This window comes from Oryx dammah, unplaced genomic scaffold, assembly GCF_014754425.2.
Source record: "Oryx dammah isolate SB20612 unplaced genomic scaffold, SCBI_Odam_1.1 HiC_scaffold_21, whole genome shotgun sequence".
Classification (NCBI taxonomy): Eukaryota; Metazoa; Chordata; class Mammalia; order Artiodactyla; family Bovidae; genus Oryx; species Oryx dammah.
This window is the reverse complement of record NW_024070205.1, coordinates 60,870,368-60,890,516: the sequence shown is the minus strand read 5'-3', so window position 1 is coordinate 60,890,516 and position 20,149 is coordinate 60,870,368. Positions and strand designations below refer to the sequence as shown.

The 20,149-nt window shown below is 37.7% G+C and overlaps 1 protein-coding gene across 1 annotated transcript in view; it reads right to left on the bottom strand.

Annotated features, from left to right (window-relative positions):
• The window catches only part of USH2A (usherin), a 922,740-nt gene that overhangs the window by 667,264 nt on the left and 235,327 nt on the right, over window positions 1-20,149 (bottom strand). The window contains exons 16-19 of the mRNA XM_040262869.1: window positions 14,070-14,564; window positions 12,791-13,060; window positions 11,063-11,232; window positions 5,988-6,132 (exon numbers count right to left, since the gene is read on the bottom strand). Of these exons, the coding sequence (XP_040118803.1) occupies window positions 5,988-6,132; window positions 11,063-11,232; window positions 12,791-13,060; window positions 14,070-14,564 (1,080 nt within the window). The remainder of the gene's footprint in view (window positions 1-5,987; window positions 6,133-11,062; window positions 11,233-12,790; window positions 13,061-14,069; window positions 14,565-20,149) is intronic.

Here is a 20,149-nt window from a genome sequence, read left to right as displayed (position 1 = left end):
TTATTACTAGAAGAGACAGAGCAAGAAGAGTCACAGTGTTGCAAGTCAGCTTTTATTCCTTTCCCACAACAAATCTGTTGACCATTCAAAAGCACTGACCTGTAAAGCACTGTTCAGCCATTGCCACTGACCTAAAGTTGACATGAAAATGACCAAATGAAGAACAATATTTTGCATCTGATGGAGAATTTCTGTTGGAGATACTATCATAGTACTCAGTGTCTTTTATAAAAGCATCCCCTTTAATTTGTCCTAAAGTTTAGATCTTTCTTTCCCTCCTTTTGGAGAAGGCAACAGCAACCCACTCCAGTACAGAGTTGGACACAACTGAAGTGACTCAGCATGTATTCCCTCCTTTTGATTAAACGAATGCCTTACTATTTGGTCAAGTGGCCACCTGCCTGGCTTTTCTGCCTGATGCCCAGGAAGGTCAGGAGCAAAGCTAGTCTTTTTTAGAAATTTCACATGGATTCTCCTCAATACTAGTGGACTACAGTCCAAAGGGTCCCAAAAAGTCAGACACAACTGAAACGACTTAGCATGCACACATAGAGTCTTACACTTTTAGACACACTTTTTTCTTTTTTTTTTTTTGGTGAAATCTTGGATATTCATGGATAAAGAGGAGAATCTTACTAGCTTCTAGAGATAAGGTTATATATAGTCAGCAAGAATCATGCTAGTATGTGTGTTCTCATTTGTGAGACAAGATGCCAGGAAACAGTGGTGCTAAGAATTTGGTCTTGAGGATTTTGATATGAAGTTACTTCAGTTTAGCCATATTGATAGTGAAGGATTAAGTGAAGACAATCGTCAGATACCAGAGGCCTTAGAAAGTAAACTAGATCCTAAACTAGATTATTCCAAAATTAGAATTACTCGAAGCTGTGATCTGAATAGTGAAAAATAAATCCAGGAAACAGAAACATGCTGTGCAGCTGTCACAGTTAATATACATAGTTTAAAGTTCCTGTAATGGAAACACCATAATATGGAAAAACAAACAAACAAACAAACAAAAGCACTGACCTTCTCACTGTTTATTTCTATGACTTAAAATCCCTCAGTTACACAGACATTTAATCCTAGGAAAATTAAAAAAAAAGAAATACCCTATTTATCTACTGAAAACAGAGGCAAGAAGAATATTTGGATCTGTAATTTCTGGCATTTTCCTTATATTCTAATAAAAACAAGTCCATTTTCCCTGGCCTGAACACCCCTGAAAACAATGCATTTTACCATAAATCAAGTGGTAAGCAAAAATTATTTTCCATATTTTTGTCATGTAATTGACTTCATTCCCTGTCTGGCAGATGAAGAGTCATAGAGTGCTGACAAGATAAATTAAGAGACTAAGAAACAAAATTTTTTCCAGAAAAATCCTAATTTTTTTCTCAGAAAAGAAAGGATCTCACATGTGAACAAAATTAATGCATTTTTTATGGATATTGAGTAGAAGGAACACTTTGGCAAAGAACAAAAAACTACACATTTAAAACTTACCATTTTCTGCAACCGTTTACTTTTTTTACCTCCCAGCTTTTGCTCTGACTATGCTAATCAGAGTGCTGCCCAGGGGATCATCAATGACCCCACATTCCTTGTATCTTACATTTCTTTCCCTTTTCCTACTGTCTGTGACTCTACTGACAGTCTCCTTCTAGAATTCTCTCTATCCTTGACTTTTTGAATAGTGCTCTTTCTAGATTCTATACCTAACTCTGATTATGTCTCCGTTCCTTTAATTTTTCTTTTTCTCTTTCTCCCAGAATGTGAGCTTTCACTGAGGTGTAAACTTTTCTTTTGTATTTTCTCTGGAGATCAGCCCTGGGTGTTCTTTGGAAGGAATGATGCTAAAGCTGAAACTCCAGTACTTTGGATACCTCATGCAAAGAGTTGACTCATTGGAAAAGACTCTGATGCTGGGAGGGATTAGGGGCAGGAGGAGAAGGGGACGACAGAGGATGAGATGGCTGGATAGCATCACCGACTCAACGCACATGAGTTTGGGTGAACTCCAGGAGTTGGTGATGGACAGGGAGGCCTGGCGTGCTGCAATTCATGGGGTCGCAAAGAGTTGGACACGACTGAGCGACTGAACTGAGCTGAACTGAAACTTTTCTTTTGTATTTTCTCTGCCTTCACTGATATATTACCATCCATAGTTTTACCTCCTTTTATATGCAGACAATTATAAAACTTACATCCTTCTTAAGCTCCAGATTTGCATTTTCCGCTGTTGGCTGGTTATAATTGTCATGGATATGTTTTGATCAAATAATTGAACTGAAACTCATGGCTTTATTTCTCCCATATGGTCTTTCTTCATTTTTTGCATTACAATTAGTGGCGTCACCATGGCCTAGGATATTTACTGTCATCTTCAGTTCCTCCCTCTTCTTATCCTGTGGATTTCTTTTCCTTGAAGCATTCCATTTCATGCTTCTAATATTTCTTTCTACTTATCTAATTTACTTTCTCATGACTTTTTTTGGAATGTCCTGTTGTTTTAGTCACTAGGTTGTATGTGACTCTTTGTGACCCCGTGGACTGTAGCCTGCCAGGCTCCTCTGTCCAAGCGATTTCCCAGGTAAGAATACTGGAGTGGGTTGCCATTTCCTTCTCCAGGGCATCTTCCTAGACCAGGGATTGAACCTGAGTCTCCTGCACTGGCAGGAATATTCTTTACTGCTGAGCCAGCAGGGGAGCCCCCTTGGAATGCCTGCCAGACTCTATTTCCACATTGTCTTCTAATCTATACTATACTCTACTGACAGAGAAATCATCACAATCCCCAGCTTTCATCATGTCAGTATGGAACAGCACCTGAAACAGCAACAAGCACATGGTATAAACTCAAAAAATATCTACAAACATCTTTACCAATTATTTATAAATGCCATTTAACCTGACATAATTTCCCAATCTGCTAAATCAGTCACCTATCTCATATTCTCTGTTCCAATAGCTTTCTTTTATCCTTTCCCCCAAGGTATTAATCCTACCTGTTATATGTCACCATCTTAATACAGACATCATTAAAGCATGAATGGTTTCTATTAGAGCTCACCTCACTTCCTAATGCCTGAAATTAGAAATTAGAACCTTCATAGAAACTTACTGAATTGAGCATTCACAACAAAACATAGCAATGGTCTGGTATGGCACATTATTAATTTTATACTCTAAACAACAAATTTGAAATGTGCAGTTTTTGATCAAAATCTTGAAATACATGTCATAATTCAGGACAACATGCTCCTCACAGAACTGAAAAATGATGCTTTTCAGTGTTAGTCCCCTACAGCTTACTCTTGTCATTCAGTCCTTAGTTTTAGGACTCTCCATTGTTGCATTTATGTTAAAATAATGTTATGGAAACAAAGTTGCAAAGTAAAACTTCATGACTTTTATAACAGAAATTCTATAACATACTGTGACTAATAAAAAGATTATGTAATAGTTATGACAAAAATCTTGATAGAAATAATTTGTTTTGAGATTTGATTTTGTGCTAGACACTGCCTTAAATATTTAACATGTATTCGCTCTTTTCATTCCTCAGGAGAACACTGAATATAGGGTATCCTTATTTGTAATTTGGAAGACAAAGGCACAGAGATTACACAATTTACTCAAGGTCACAAAGCTAGTAGACAGCAGAGCCCAAATTCAAGTCATGGCATTCTGGCTTATCATTTTTCCCTTAGATGCATTAGTAAATTCTTATTTGCAAAGGTCAATGAACTTGCGCATCTCATGGCTTTCAGAGAATATGAGATGTTTCCAAATTCTGTTCTCATGGATAAACAGGCAGAGAGAGAACACTGAGAGGGCTTAGATGAGTTCTACTCTGCTCATCTTCCAGGAGATAGAGTGGCCTTAAGCATCCTCACCAGACACTAAAGCAAGAGCATAGAGCACTGGGAGAGGGTGAGTTCCACGGCACAGGAGCTCTTGCTGAAACCACTGAGGACAATATTCACCCAGGTGTAACACTGGTGCTTGAAGCAGGAAGGATGCCATTCTACAGACATCTTCCCTGCTTTCCCCTTTTTTTTTTTAATATTTTATTTTTACTTTATTTTACTTTACAATACTGTATTGGTTTTGCCACACATTGACATGAATCCACCACAGGTGTATACAAGCTCCCAATCCTGAATCCCCCTTCCACCTCCTATCTCCAGGATCTGTCTACTCTCTAGGGACCAGCATGTCCCCATTCAGTTCTTTCAGGCTGTGTCTACGAAAAGACAAGAGTAGATCTCATCTAGAGGAAAGAGCCTGTCCTAACAGTGTCACAAACTGGAGTATATAAAGTGCAGATGGAAGGTAGTTTGGTACACAGCCTTAAGGAAAGAAGACTTGGGTGGAGGTATTATTATTGAAGATGTTATTGGAAGTAATGTCATGAGGAATATGAATTCCCCAAGGAAATGGAAGGAGAATGTTCTAATAGAAGCCAGAAGGAAATATTTTGGATCATTATCAGTCTGAAAATTGCCCTTTCAAGGAGGTCACTACACATGGTCTGATTTGCTGGAGAAGTAGCAGTTTCTCTACCACTAAAGGAAAACACTTGGAAGGAATGTTGCCAGAGATGTATTAATATTGGCAAGATGGTCACCCTAGGTGACTTTTAAATGTTTTAAAGCCCTGACAAGTTGTGATTTCAGTTCTGCATAAGCACATGATCGGGGTCCCTTTAGCCTCCACTAGGCCTCAGGCCAATCTTCAGCTCATGTGGCTTCTGTTTTCACTTTCTCTGGCCCTCAGGACAGATTACTCTTTTAATTTTTGTTCTCATTACCCAGTTATATCATTTTTCCTAAAGGAGACAGATACTATTATCCACACTCTGTAGCTCTCTAGTAACATAATATATAAAAATAAATAAATGTACAGTCTTACAGGAAAATGGTGTTTTGTTCAAGCTAGGTACTCCATAAATATTTGTAAATATAGGTTAAATATGTGAAAAACACAGAGTTCACTCATGCAGATAATAAAACATAATTTCTTGAAACTTTGGAGTCTTCGTCACTGACAGAAAATTTGAAGAAAAATTATTTGTTATATTTGATATTTGTTGTATATTAACATAAGATAATTTGGGCTAAACAAGTTTTCCAGAACTAAAACAAAATATAACAAAAACTATGGAACTTTATAGGGAAACAGTAAGGAAGAAGGTCTGAGGAATATTTTCATAGCTAAATATGTTTGCTAGAAATTTCATAACCTCTTCACATCTGGATATTTCTTTAAAGAGCGCCAGGAAACTAAGCCTTGTTGGATGCTGACAGAAAAACTGATTTGAAAAAAATCTTAACTTGTAAGTAATTGGGTTATATAGGTGTTACTAATACATGTAATCAAGTTTGTATGAACTTAATTTGTTCTAAGCAAAGCAAACAAAAAATTATCCAAGCCATCTCATACTAAGATGATACTTGATAATAAGTTTTTTATTTCAATTTTATGCACCTAGGAATTTTATATTTATAATAAACAGATAATAACACTACTGCCTATCCAATAAAGACAAAATATGACACCAGGGAAGCCTACTAATTTCTGGATGTCTGCTGTTAGCTCCATGGGGCAGGAGTGGGTAAACCCAATCCCACATGAAAGGTTAAGACTGACGGGAGAAGTATTCCGAATCCTCGCAAGAAGCCTCATAAATACTTCTAACAATTGTTGGGACACCTTTAGGACTTCGGGTGGTAGCTGAGTCCTAGAGTCACTCTGCGCCTAATTATACTTATTATGACACTGCAACTCAGGAATCCTCCAGGCTCTTAAATTTATTTTTCTGTTCAACTATGTCAAGGTCAGTAGCAATCAGAGTTTGTGAGGGAGTAAGAGAAAGCTGAAAAGACAATTATTAAGTCCAAACTAGAGACACTATTGAGCTTTGTAGGTGTTTTCTTTATAAACACACAATATATTTTTCACATCCGCTAAAACTTGCTTACCTGATGCTAAAGTCTGTCCTGCTTCTGAAGCACTGGTTACACAGCCAACTGAATTGCAGAGAGAAATAGTAAAGTTGTATATCCTATAAGGTTTTAGTCCTTTTACAATATAAGATAGTTCTTGGGATTTAGCAGTATACAATACCTGCAAGGTAAGAAAAAAAACAAAAGTCAGGTAATAGATATCTATTGTGAAAAATAGAAGCTTGACAAGCAAATTTCCAGAAATTTCAACAGAGGGAATTACTGCCAACCACAATTAGGAAAAGGAATTTCTTTTTGAAGGGACTCAACAAGCTAAGGTTTAATTGATAATTGTACAATCACACTGTTTTATGAGGTAATAATCCAGTTCCTGAGTGGATAAATGAGGAAACCGAGTTATTGCCTCATAAAGCAGCGTGGTGGTGTGGCTCTTGTCACTGATAGTAGAGATAAAGAATGGTGACACTCTTATTGTTATTGTGAAAAAGTCCAAATAAAACCACAGGGCTTGGCCAAGATGAACCCAGTGCAGTAATGTCCACATGCTAGCTGATGGAGCTGGTACAGAAAAATGTCATCACTTCATTAAATCAATCCCATCATTTGCTCTTAAAAAAAAAAAGGAAGAAAGAAAGAAAGCTGCAGGAGGGAAGAGGAGAAAAAAGGAAAGATTACTGAGCATCCACATTAAGTCAATTCTCAGTTGCCTTTCTTGTACAACTAAGTGTAAGCATATTGATCCAACGGTTACTTTTTTTTTGAAACATTGTCTTTATCACACAATTTCAAATGAAAATAGTAGATGTGAGCAAAGGAGACTCTATGGTCCATAAACAAATAATTAAACAATCAACACCAAGAGCTAGTCTGTCAATATAACTAGAACTGATCAAAAGCAGCCATGTAAATTTGCTTAGTCTATAGATACAAAGGCCCCTGGTGATTATATTCAGAAAAAAAGTCAGTAACCAACAATCCGACAGCATGCATGAGCACAAACTATTTTTCTAAGAGATAATGATAATAGTATATCAAATAATCTTCCATACATATAAATACTACATATAACTAAATATTAGCTACATATGAGGTCAATTTCCAGATTTTGTTTTCCCTTTAGAAGTACAATAAAATTCATTTGGATTATATGCCTGAGTATTGACTTTAAATTTTCATAAGCTCAGTAGTTCCTGAAAGCAGTGTGATTAGAATATAAATTACATTGTTAACATAACATTTTTCAGAAATAAAGATGATTTTAAAATTCTAAAAATGTATAAAATGTAAAAACATTAATACCACTTCCTTCAATTACATTTAGAAATCAGAAAAACATCAAACACTGATTTACTAATCCTTTTCTAGTTTCAAAATGGCTACTTAGGTTTTGAAGATATAATTTTTTTTTCTTTTGTGCAATGTGATTTAAAGCTTCCCCCCCCAACCCCGCAAAAAAAAAAAAAAAAAAAAAATCTGGAAAAGAGTAAAACTTACTTAATATTGCTATAAAATTTATCCTATTTAGAACAATTCTGATGAAATTTAATGTAGATTTTCTGCAATTGTTCTTAAAATACATTAAAGTATTTATTTAATTTAAAAAGTTGTATCTTTTTAAACAAAGTATTCTCTGTCTCAAGAACACATAATGAAATGTAATAAAGAGAAAATGTGGATTAATATTAATTTTGATTAAATTTTACTCCTCTACATATAGTTCATAGAAATTACGTGATTTTTAAAAGACATTTATCCTAGAGTTTGGGGAATGTAAAATTATCACTCAGATAAACTGTGTGTTTATCATGTATACAGAATCATCTTAACAAGTTTTAAAGGATATATTTAATTGAAAACTTTTGGGGGGGATTAATCTTTAAGGAACTTGAAGAACTTTGCTGAAGCTTAAAATCCTACAATGATAACATCACCACTTCTATAAATGTCTTCTGCCACATTCTTAGGGAAAGATCCTTTAACTGTTATTTTTTACATTAGGCTTTCCCCAGAAATTTTGGCTATTTATCAAGATCATAACAACACACATTCGGATCAGTGTGGATATAAATTTAATTGTTGAGAATGTAAAAAAAAAGCTCGACTTTGCCACGTGTGATTTAATTTTCTTGAATATATGATGGAATACTTGCAGGAGAGGGTGCAAGAAAGAAAATAAAGTGACATATCTATATCCTTATTTTAATTCTGCCACACACACACACACAAAAGACTTTTAAACAAATAAAGGGGACTTCCTTGGTGGCTCAGTGGTTAGAATCCATCTGCCAATGCAAGAGATATGGGTTCGATCCCTGGTCCTAGAAGATCCCACATGCTGCGGAGCAGCTAAGCCCGTGCACAACAACTGCTAAGCTTGTGCTCCAGAGCCCAGGAACTGCAACTACTGAGCCAATGTGTGCAACTATTGAAGCCCACGTTCTGCAATGAGAAAAGCCACTGCAATGAGCAGCCCAAGCACCACAACTAGATAGTAGCCCCTGACTGCCACAGATAGAGAAAACCCTGCACAGCCAGCACTGTCAAAATAAATACATAAAATTATTTTTAAATGATTCAAGATTTTTATATACCCATTTTCTCAATATAAAAATATTTTCCTGCTCTATTGAATATTTTATAAATGTATGTACTCCTACCCCATTAATAACAATCACTAAAAATAATATCTAATATCTGTTGAGCTTTTTAAGCTCCATATAAACTATAGATAAGCAGAAATTGTTTTTGCATTTAACAAATTAGTGAAATCTCAAGCACAGAGATGTGAGATATGCCTACTAACTGGTAAAAATGGGATCAAAACAAGTTGATTTCTGGGACATGTTTTATAAACTATGTGTTGTTGTTTTTTTTTAATTTTACTTTCTTGGAATAGAATATTATAATACAAGTAATAGCCAGAAGGCATAATATGCTGTGTCCAGACCCCATATCCACAATTCTGATGAGCCAGACAACCTGGAATGTGAAGTCAAGTGCACCTTAGAAAGCATCACTACAAAGCTTGAGGAGGTGATGGAATTAGAGTTGAGCTATTTCAAATCCTAAATGATGATGCTGTGGAAGTGCTGTACTCAATATGCCAGTAAATTTGGAAAAACTCAACAGTGGCCACAGGACTGGAAAAGGTCAGTTATCATCCCAATCCCAAAGAAAGGCAATGCCAAAGAATGCTCAAAATTCTACAAGTCAGGCTTCATAGTACATGAACCGTGAACTTCCAGATGTTCAAGCTGGATTTAGAAAAGGTAGAAGAACCAGAGATCAAATTGCCAACATCCACTTGATCATGGAAAAAGGAAGAGAGTTCCAGAAAAACATCTACTTCTGCTTTATTGACTATGTCAAAGCCTTTGACTGTGCAGATAACAACAAACTGTGGAAAATTCTTCAAGAGATGGGAATACCAGACCACCCGACCTGCCTCCTGAGAAATCTGGATGCAGGTCAAGAAGTAACAGTTAGAACTGGACACAGAACAACAGACTGGTTCCAAATTGGGAAAGGGGTACGTCAAGGCTGTATATGGTCACCCAGCTCATTTAACTTATATGCAGAGTACATCATGAGAAATGCTGGACTGAATGAAGCACAAGCTGGATCAAGAATGGTGGGGGGGAATATCAACAACTCAGATATGCAGATGATACCACACTTATGGCAGAAAGTGAAGAAGAACTAAAGAGCTTCCTGATGAAAGTGAAACAGGAGAGTGAAAGAGCTGGCTTAAAGCTCCAGATTCAGAAAACTAAGATCATGGCATCTAGTCCCATCATTTCATGGCAAATAGATGGGGAAACAGTGGCGGACTATTTTTTGAGGCTCCAGAATCACTCAGATGGTGGTTGCAGCCATGAAATTAAAAGATGCTTGCTCTTGGAAGAAAAGTTATGACCAACCTAGACAGTATATTAAAAGCAAAGACATTACTTTGCCAACAAAGGTCCGTCTAGTCAAAGCTATGGTTTATCCAGTAGTCATGTATGGATGTGAGAGTTGGACTATAAAGAAAGCTGAGTGCTAAAGAATTGATGCTTTTGAATTGTGGTGTTGGAGAAGATTCTTGAGAGTCCTTTGGACTGCAAGGAGATCCAACCAGTCCATGCTAAAGAAGATCAGTTCTGGGTGTTCATTGGAAGGCTGGCTGCTGAAGCTGAAACTCCAATACTTAGGCCACCTGATGCAAAGAACTGACTAATTTGAAAAGACCCTGATGCTGGGAAAGATTGAGGGCAGGAGGAGAAGGAGACAGCAGAGGATAAGATGGTTGGATGGCATCACTGACTCAATGGACATGAGTTTGAGTAAACTCCGGGAACTGGTGATGGACAGAGAGGCCTGGCGTGCTGCAGTCCATGTGGTTGCAGAGAGTCACATATGACTGAGAGACTGAACTGACCCTTGTGCTGATAGAAAGAATGCTGGCCACACCGTATCATGGAGAGTAACAAGAGCTTCTTATCTTCCAGGATTGTTATACATATCATGAGTTAGTATGTGTACAAAGTAAAGCCTCAGTAACTGTTACCTGTGATCATTATTCTCATTACTGCTGACCTGAGATGACCCACTAGTAAGCAATATGTCACTACATGTCCTAAACCTTTGCTATAAGCTGTAAAATAAACTGCATCCCTCAGAAATTTTTCTTAGGAACTTGAAATATACAAATGTACATATTAAATGTTCTTATCAATGTTATTTACATTTCCAAAAGAATTCATACAATATACGTATCAATTGGTTGTGCATTGGTTGAATCATTATTGTGTACCTAAACAATACAATAGTACACAGCTACTGAACGTCAACCTCTTGAAAGATACTTGAGGATATACGCTAAGTAGAAAAAGCAGATTTCATGAAACAAAATTATACCCATACTATTTCCATTTATACAAAAAAAGTGATATATTTAGACCCTTGTATACATAATATTATATTAAGAAAAAAATCCCCATTTAAGGATTGTATAGATGAAAATTCTGCCAGAATTCTGCAAATGCAGAAACTATAAAAACAAAGACATAATTCAATTCTAGAAGGACATGAATTGGAAATAACAATACCTGTGGAACCACCACTGGATGAGACCATTGAGGTGATTGTTCAGAAATCATACTGATGTTATACCCCACAACTTTTCCTCTTGTAACACTGTCCGGGGGCATCTCCCAGGATACATTGAGCGAGTGAGGAGAGAGTGGGGAGACTGAAGGGGGCATCACAAATACAGGCGCTGTTAACGACAATAACAACAGCCAAAACAATGAATGTCACATTAACAGGTTTTCAAGCTGAAATCACAAGTTTATCCCATTAATAATTTCAGAAACATCACATTCCTTACATAATACTCTTATTTTAAAAATCAAAGAATATCCTGGTATGTATATTAAAAAAATACTCACATAAAAAATGTCTTCAAGCATGTTATCTACCTCCTATTACTAACAAAGATATTTTCCATTTACAAAATAAAAATAGGAATTGCCCTGTGTTCATAAAGAAAACTAGTAGGTAATAGGGGAGGAAATCATAAGTTGTATCAAGTCTTTAAAAGGAAAAAGCACAAAACAGAATACGTCTCAGTCCACAAAGTTTAGAACAATGCATAGTGACATATTGGATTTCTTATATATACAAGTATTTTACTGAACTTCTTAAGAAACAGGAACATTGAAAATGTTCTAAATAACCCTGAAGAAATTTGAAAAGTTTTCAATAAATCTTGATAGAAATGTTCAGGGATGTACATACATACAGTCTCTACCTACCATCCTTGAGATCTTAATATGGATTTTAAATGTGCTAACCAAAGGTGTATTATCAAAGGACCTCATTGCACTTTCATTAGCCAGTGACCCATACGATTATGAGGGTCCAGTATTGCTATTTCATCCATTACTTTTCGTTTCTGACCTTGATTTTCCCCTTCCAGAATGCCATGGCTCATCACTTGTGCTATCATGGCACTGTTATTTGGCCAAGATGGCTGGAAATCACTTAAGAGATGATCAAGCACAGTGCACATTATATTTATGAAATGAGTCCCTTGGACATCAAACCTGAAGTTCCCCTAACCCTTCACAATCCTAACATATCCCATTTAAATCGGCACTTGGGTCTCTTTGGATATCTATAGCTTCAAAGCATAGCAAAAGTGTATTTTTTGTTGTTGTTAAGGCTCATGCAATTTGAAGTGTTTGTAATATAAACAATGAGGTGGAGAGTTAAAAATATCTCACTTGCTTTAGTAATGATAGCTTAGAAAAATTAAAACTTTTCACCATCCTTCCTTACCATACTGCTTATAAACACACTTGTGAATTACAAATTTTGATGTCTTGGATTATATTTTCAGGTCCAATTTAGTACCTAAACTATTTGTTTAAGAAAAAGAAAAAAACAGATTTATGAAACTGGCAACAGTTATCTTTTTCATTGAACATAAATTGTACTGAATTTGGAGGAAGATGGCACATATGGCTAACCCACTTCAGTACTGGAAACCAATTGCTATTTTTGGTAAATGTTCCCAAAAGACTATGACTATAGTTTGGTCAGTTTTCTCCCTTGAGGTAATAGCTAAAACATTACATTTTCCCTAAAACTTACTGCAAGAACTTTATGACTTTGAATTATATATGCAACCAATCCATGTGTTCAATATTTCCTTGGCTTATGCAAGTTTATTAACTCTTGCTTTTCCAATGTAGTTAGAACAGATGACTTAATTTGAAGAAATATTTTCATTCAGGTGTTTTCAAAGTAGAACTCAAAGCACTGATGTTCACCTGATTCTCCCGTTCTCCCTGTGGTCCAGGCAGAAGACACACTCCCAGCCATGTTCACAGCTAAGACTCTAAACTTGTACTTGGTGTACGGCTCCAAGCCAGTGATGACTGTGGTTGTTTCTGGAGGTTCTAGAGCATTTTCATTGGCTGATTCTGCAAGTGGGTGAGGACTGAGCCAGCCACTGCTCTGAAAAACTTGACTTTCTGCTGACCTTGTTTCTCCATTAGACTTCAGTCTTTTCATATACAGTTCGTATCTTATAATTATGCCTAGAAAAGTGAACCGGTGGACAAAGATGACGTATTAGACAAATGGCCTATTTTATTGATGGTGTGAGGTTAGATTATTTGAAGAGTCTTTGTTTTCATTGTTCTGACTCAATTACCTGTCCATTTCCTTGGTAATATACATGATAAGCACTTCTAAAGAAACAAAAACTCATAGCTACATGAAACTATGAAATATTACTAAAAAGCATTTTCATGGAAAATGAAAAAGAAATGGAAAATGCACAAATACAAAATAATTATAACTTACGATAGGTAAATTCAGTATTTTTCAGGATGATTGATTATAATTTCTACTAGGAATGGCTATTTGTTTTTGGAAATTTGATCAATGTGTATATTTTCAAATTTGGGGATTTAAATTTTATTATCTGCCTAATATAAGCCTCATTTATGTAAATATTAGAATATTACAGTTTATTTATATCTACTTTAATCAAGTATCTTAAAAATTCTAAGAAAAAAGCTTTTGCCATAATATGTAGATGATATTAAATTATTAAAAGTCTGTGAATGCATGCTGGCCTGTATAACCAAAGGTTCAATTATATGAGCACAAAAATTAACTTAATGGAGTCGGCTAGCCTATATACATATTTTTTGTATTATTTCATATCTTTTTCTTGCTTAAAAGAAAATTTACTACTTATGGGCGCCCTAACTTGTGACACAGTCAAATATAATGCATTTCCTAAGTGAGTTTCAAATTAGAAACATCGTTTGTGTTATGGCAGATGTCATTAAGAGCAAAGATAATATTAGCCTTTTAGGGGCAATTTAAATGAGTGGAATTTATTATTAGATTAAAGAAATACACTTATTTTACTAACCAGGACAAATAGTATCTTATATCTTCAGAAACTGTTTCCCAATTACAACGTCCCACAGTTATAAACACAAATACAGTTGCCAGAATCTTACTGAAAATTCCAAATACCCAGATTCACCTCCTTCTACCCCAAAATGGGAAATCTAGGCCTTGAATTCCTACCATTTGGTTCCATCGGTGGAGCCCATTCTACATGAAGCTCTGTGGAACTGATCTTCCGCACCTTGGGTGGACCCAGCCTTCTGGGAGCTGCCTGGGCTGTGATCACTGTCAAAGGGGTGCTGTGTAAACAGCCCCCACTAGTACACGCCTGCACAGCAAAACGGTACTTGGTGAATGGAAGCAGATTCCAGATGGTAGTGGTGGTCTCAGGGCCTTCATAGGGAGAACAGGGCTGGACACCATGTAGAGGAGCACAGGACAAAATATACTTCTCAATAGGACCAGAACGGTTTGAAGCCGAAGCCCAGGTAAGTGTCACAGAGTCTGAGCTAACAGGACTGATATAACTTAAATTCAAACTTCCCACTGGGGCCCCTGGTTTTGTCCTGTAGGTGACAGCTGCACTTCGTGTTGAACCATGCACGCTGCTGGTCAAGATGTAATAGGAATACGAGGTATATGGCACCAGGGCAGTGTCTAAGAAGTACTGAATATCTGAAATTAAAAGAAGAAAAGAAGAAAAAGAAGATTTATATTCCACAAACAGGTAGGGAATCATTTCTAATTGTTTTTCTATTGTGTAACATAACTATCAATACATAACCACAACAATCTACTCTTTTGAATAAGAATATGGTTCATATTTTTAAAAATTGAGATAAAGCAAACACTGGTTATTTTTATTGTGTAGTATAATGTAAGAAAAGTGCCTTTTGTAATGATGCATTCTTAGAAGCTTAAACTCTTGTTTTGTTCTTTACATGACACAGTATCCTTTTTATAGCATCCTTGCAGTTCTCTGAAACAGAAATAACTATATTTCTTATTGGAGTAGGAAATGGCAACCCACTCTGGTATTCTTGCCTGGGAAATCCCATGAAGAGAGGAGCCAGTGGGCTATAGTCGATGGGGTCACAAAAAGTTGGACATGACTCAGCACACATGCACGCAAGTTTCTTATACTTAATCAGACTGTTTATTAGACATTGATACACTAGATCGAGAGCTAGCAAACGACTGTCACAAGCCATGTCTGTCACTACCCAACATTTGACTAGGATGTTTCCTGAATTTATAACCCATGGAAACTGAAATTATAGATGACTATTGTTGCTTTAATCTGATATTTTGTAGAGACACTTTTATCAGCAATGGAGAATTCACACATGAAAGATTTGAAGAGAGAAGGAGGTAGAAAAAGGAGGTACTAATAAAAGAAAAAAAAATTATGGAGAGTAGACATGATCAGGCACTGGAACTTTCCATTCCCTAAGGGACAGACAGTGTACAGCAGGATTCTGAGGAATACAAATGTCTAATCCCTCCTGCTCGTGTGCGGGGGAAGAGGAAAAGGTTCATCAGGCAGAGGTCACCTATATTAGAGGGAGGATGTGGCACTGTTTAAGTGCTTAAAGAAAAAGAGTTCACTGTGTAAAGTGTCATTTTGCTTTGTTTCCTGAGTGATGAGGATGTTGTGTTGAGATCCAGCAAGTGTGTGATTTGACCTTCTATGACTGGGACAAATTGACCCTCCAGACTTGGGGAGATCAAAGATTGGATGGAGAATGTGGGAAACCAATCCCAGTGAGCTCTCAGCGATAGCTGGAGACCACAGGATGAGAAAGCAAGGTACTTACGAGGACCCAAGCCAAATAAGGATGAAGCCGTGCTCCCTAGCTTCATGCCTCAGATGTCACTAGAGTTATATGAGCATCACCACTTATATGAGCCAGCATCCTCTGATGTCTCTGCAAATGCAAAGGACCAGACGGAAGCTGTCCTTCTCCCCAGCACTGTCATGATGGTTGGGGAAGGGGAATAATTGAAGACTGAATAAGAATGACTTCTACAGACTGAATATTGTATATTCCCCGAGTTGAGATAGCAGGAACAGAATACCCAAGGTCATGCTTTAAGAAGGGGGGCCTTTGAAAAATGATGAGGTCATGAGGGTGGAGTCCACAAATAGAATGAGTTATGAAAGAAAACTCTGGAAAAAGTCCTTGTTCCTTTCACCACATCAAGACACAGGGAGGAGCTGGCAGACTACAAACCCAAAGAGAGCCCTCATTAGAACCCAACCATGCTGACACCCTGACCTTGAACTTCCAGCCTCCAGAACACTGGGAAATAAATTTCTGTGGTTTAGAAGCCACTGTGCCTGTGGTAGAAAACTGGATTAAAGATTTACTGGGCATGGCCCCACCCATCAGAACAAGACCCAGTTTCCCCCTCAGTCAGTCTCTGCCATCAGGAAGCTTCCATAAGCCTCTAATCCTTCTCCATCAGAGGGCAGACAGACTGAAAACCACAATCACAGAAACTAACCAATCTGGTCACATGGACCACAGCCTTATCTAACTCAATGAAATGATGAGCTATGCTGTGTAGGGCCACCTAAGATGGACGGGTCATGGTGGAGAGGTCTGACAAACCATGGACCATTGGAAAAGCTAATGGCAAACCACTTCAGTATTCTTGCCTTGAGAACCCCATGCAAAGGGAAAAAGATAGGACACTGAAAGATGAACTACGCAGGTCAGTAGGTGCCCAGTATGCTACTAGAGATCAGTGGAGAAATAACTCCAGAAAGAATGAAGAGACAGAGCAAAAGCAAAATAATACCCAGCTGTGAATGTGACTGTGATGGAAGCAAGGTCCAATGTTGTAAAGAGCAATATTGCATAGGAACCTGGAATGTCAGGTCCATGAATCAAGGCAAATTGAAATGGTCAAACAGGAGATGGTAAGAGTGAACATCACATTTTAGGAATCAACAAACAACAATGGACTGGAATGGGTGAATTTAACTCAGATGACCATTATATCTACTACTGTGGGCAAGAATCCTTCAAAGAAATGGAGTAGCCATCATAGTCAACAAAAGAGTCCAAAATGCAGTACTTGGATGCAATCTCAAAAATGACAGAATGACCTCTATTCATTTCCAAGGCAAACCATTCAATATCACGGTAATCCAAGTCTATGCCCCAACCAGTAATTCTGAAGAAGCTGAAGGTGAATGATTCTATGAAGACCTACAAGACCTTCTAGAACTAACACCCAAAAAAGATGTCCTTTTCATTATAGGGGACTGGAATGCAAAAGTAGGAAGTCAAGAAATACCTGGAGTAACAGGCAATTTGGCCTTGGAGTACAGAATGAAGTAGGGCAGAGGCTAACAAAGTTTTGCCAACAGAATGCACTGGTCATGGTAAACACCCTCTTCCAACAACACAAGAAAAGACTGTACAAATGGACATCACCAGATGGCCAACACCAAAATCAGATTGACTATATTTTTGTAGCCAAAGATGGAGAAGCTCTATACAGTCAGCAAAAGCAAGACTGGGAGCTGACTGTGTCTCAGACCATGAACTTCTTATTGCCAAATTCAGACTTAAATTGAAGAAAGTAGGGAAAACCACTAGACCATTCAAGTATGATCTAAATCAAATCGCTTATGACTATATGGTGGAAGTGACAAATAGATTCAAGGGATTAGATCTGATAGAGTGCCTGAAGAACTATGGACAGAGGTTCATGACATTGTACAGGAGGAAGTGATCCAGACCATCCCCAGAAAAAGAAATGCAAAAGGCAAAGTAGTTGTCTGAGGAGGCCTGACAAACAGTTATGAAAGGAAGAGAAGTAAAAGTAAAAGGAGAAAAGGAAAGATATACCCATTTGAATGCAGAAGTCCAAAGAATGGGAAGGAGAGATAAGAAAGCTTTCCTCAGTGATCAATGCAAAGAAATAGAGGAAAACAGTAGAATGGGAAAGATTAGAGATCTCTTCAGGAAAATTAGAGATACCAAGAACCTTTTCATGAAAAGATGGGCACAATAAAGGACAGAAATGGTGTGGACCTAACAGAAGGAGAAGATATCAAGAAGAGGTGGCAAGAATACACAGAAAAGCTATGCAAAAAAGATCTTCATGACCCAGATAATCACCATGGTTTGGTCACTAACCTAGAGCCAGACTTCCTGGAATGTGAAGTCAAGGGGCCCTCAGGAAGCATCACTGCAAACAAAGCTAGAGGAGGTGAAGGAATTCCAGTTGAGCTATTTCAAATATAAAAGATGATGCTCTGAAAGTGCTGCACTCAATATGCCAGAATATTTGGAAAACTCAGCAGTGGCCACAGAATTGGAAAAGGTCAGTTTTCATTCCAATGCCAAAGAATGCTCAAACTACCACACAATTGCACTCATCACACACACTAGCAAAATAATGCTCAAAATTCTCTAGGCCAGGTTTCAATAGTATGTGAACCATGAACTTCCAGATATTCAAGCTGGATTTAGAAAAGGTAGAGGAACCAGATGTTAAATTGCCGACATCTGGTGGATCATCAAAAAAGCAAGAGAGTTCCAGAAAAACATCTACTTCTGCTTTATTGACTATGTCAAAGCCTTTGACTGTGTGGATCACAACAAACTGTGGAAAATTCTTCAAGAGATGGGAATACCAGACCACTTGACCTGCCTCCTGAGAAATCTGGATGCAGGTCAGGAAGCAACAGTTAGAACTGGACATGGAACAACAGACTGGTTCCAAATTGGGAAAGGAGTAGGTCAAGGCTGTATATTGTCACCTTGCTTGTTTAACTTACATGCAGAGTATATCATGAGAAACTCTGGGCTGGATGAAACACAAGCTGGAATCAAAATTGGCAAGAAAAATATCAATAACCTCAGATATGCAGATGACACCACCCTTATGGCAGAAAGTGAAGAAGAACTACAGAGCCTCTTGATGAAAGTGAAAGAGGAGAGTGAAAAAGCTGGCTTAAAGCTCAACATTCAGAAAACTTATGATCATGGCATCTGGTCCCATCACTTCATGGCTAATAGATGGAGAAACAATGGAAACAGTGACAGACTTTATTTTGGGGGGGGCTCCAAAATATTTGCAGATGGTGACTACAGCCATGAAATTGAAAGACCCTTGCTCCTTGGAAGAAAATTTATGACCAACCTAGACAGCATGTTAAAAAGCAGAGATATTACTTTGTCATTAAAGGTCCATCTGGTCAAAACTATGGTTTTTCGAGTAGTCATATAGGGATGTGAGAGTTGGCCTATAAAGAAAGTTGAGTGCCAGAGAATTGGTGCTTTTGAATTGTGGTGTTGGAGAAGATTCTTGAGAGTCCTTTGGACTGCAAGGAGATCCAAGCAGTCCATCCTAAAGGAAATCAGTCCTGAATATTCATTGGAAGGACAGATGCTGAAGCTGAAACTTCAATACTTTGGCCACCTGATGCGAAAAACTGACTTATTGGAAAATACCCTAATGCTGGAAAAGATTGAAGGCATGAGAAGAAGGGGACGATAGAGGATGAGTTGGTTGGATGGCATCACTGACTCAATGGACATGAGTTGGAGTAAACTCTGGGAGTCGGTGATGGACAAGGAAGCCTCGCCTGCTGCAGTCCATTTGGTCACAAAGAGTTGGACACAACTTCGCAACTGAACTGAACTGCCTGTGGTATTTTGTTATAGCAGCCTGAATATATACTAAGACATTGAACATCTGAGTGAAGGGTAATGTTGATACTCTGTTCAATATGTCATTGCAAATTCTTCATGAAAACATATTATATATTAGACTAGAGTTCAATCAGGTCACAGAACCCACAGAGTAACCTAAACAAGCAAAGTTGAATACAAAGTATGATTGATTACACAAGGATGTTACCTAGTGAGGAAACCAGAAATCTTTAATGAATGCAGAAGAGACGAGATGGAAAAGTCACTACTCCCAAGATGGAGGCAGAGCACCCAGGGAAGGAACAGAACCCAGAGAGTTGAGACCTAGGATGAGAGCAGACTTTGTTAAAGAGAATGCAGCCATAGCCCACTTGATGGTGAAATTTGCTGAGGTTCCAGGAAGGCAGGACTCTGATACTTCGTCTCTAGCAATTGAGTTGCTCCACCACAGAACTTACTGGAAAAAAACTTACTGGCAGAGTCCCAAGGAAAGCTGCCTGTGAAAGGGGGCTGTACCAGAGAATTCACTGGAAAGGCACCATCTACAGTGGTAGGGGAAGGTGCCACGTGAGCATCAGCACAATT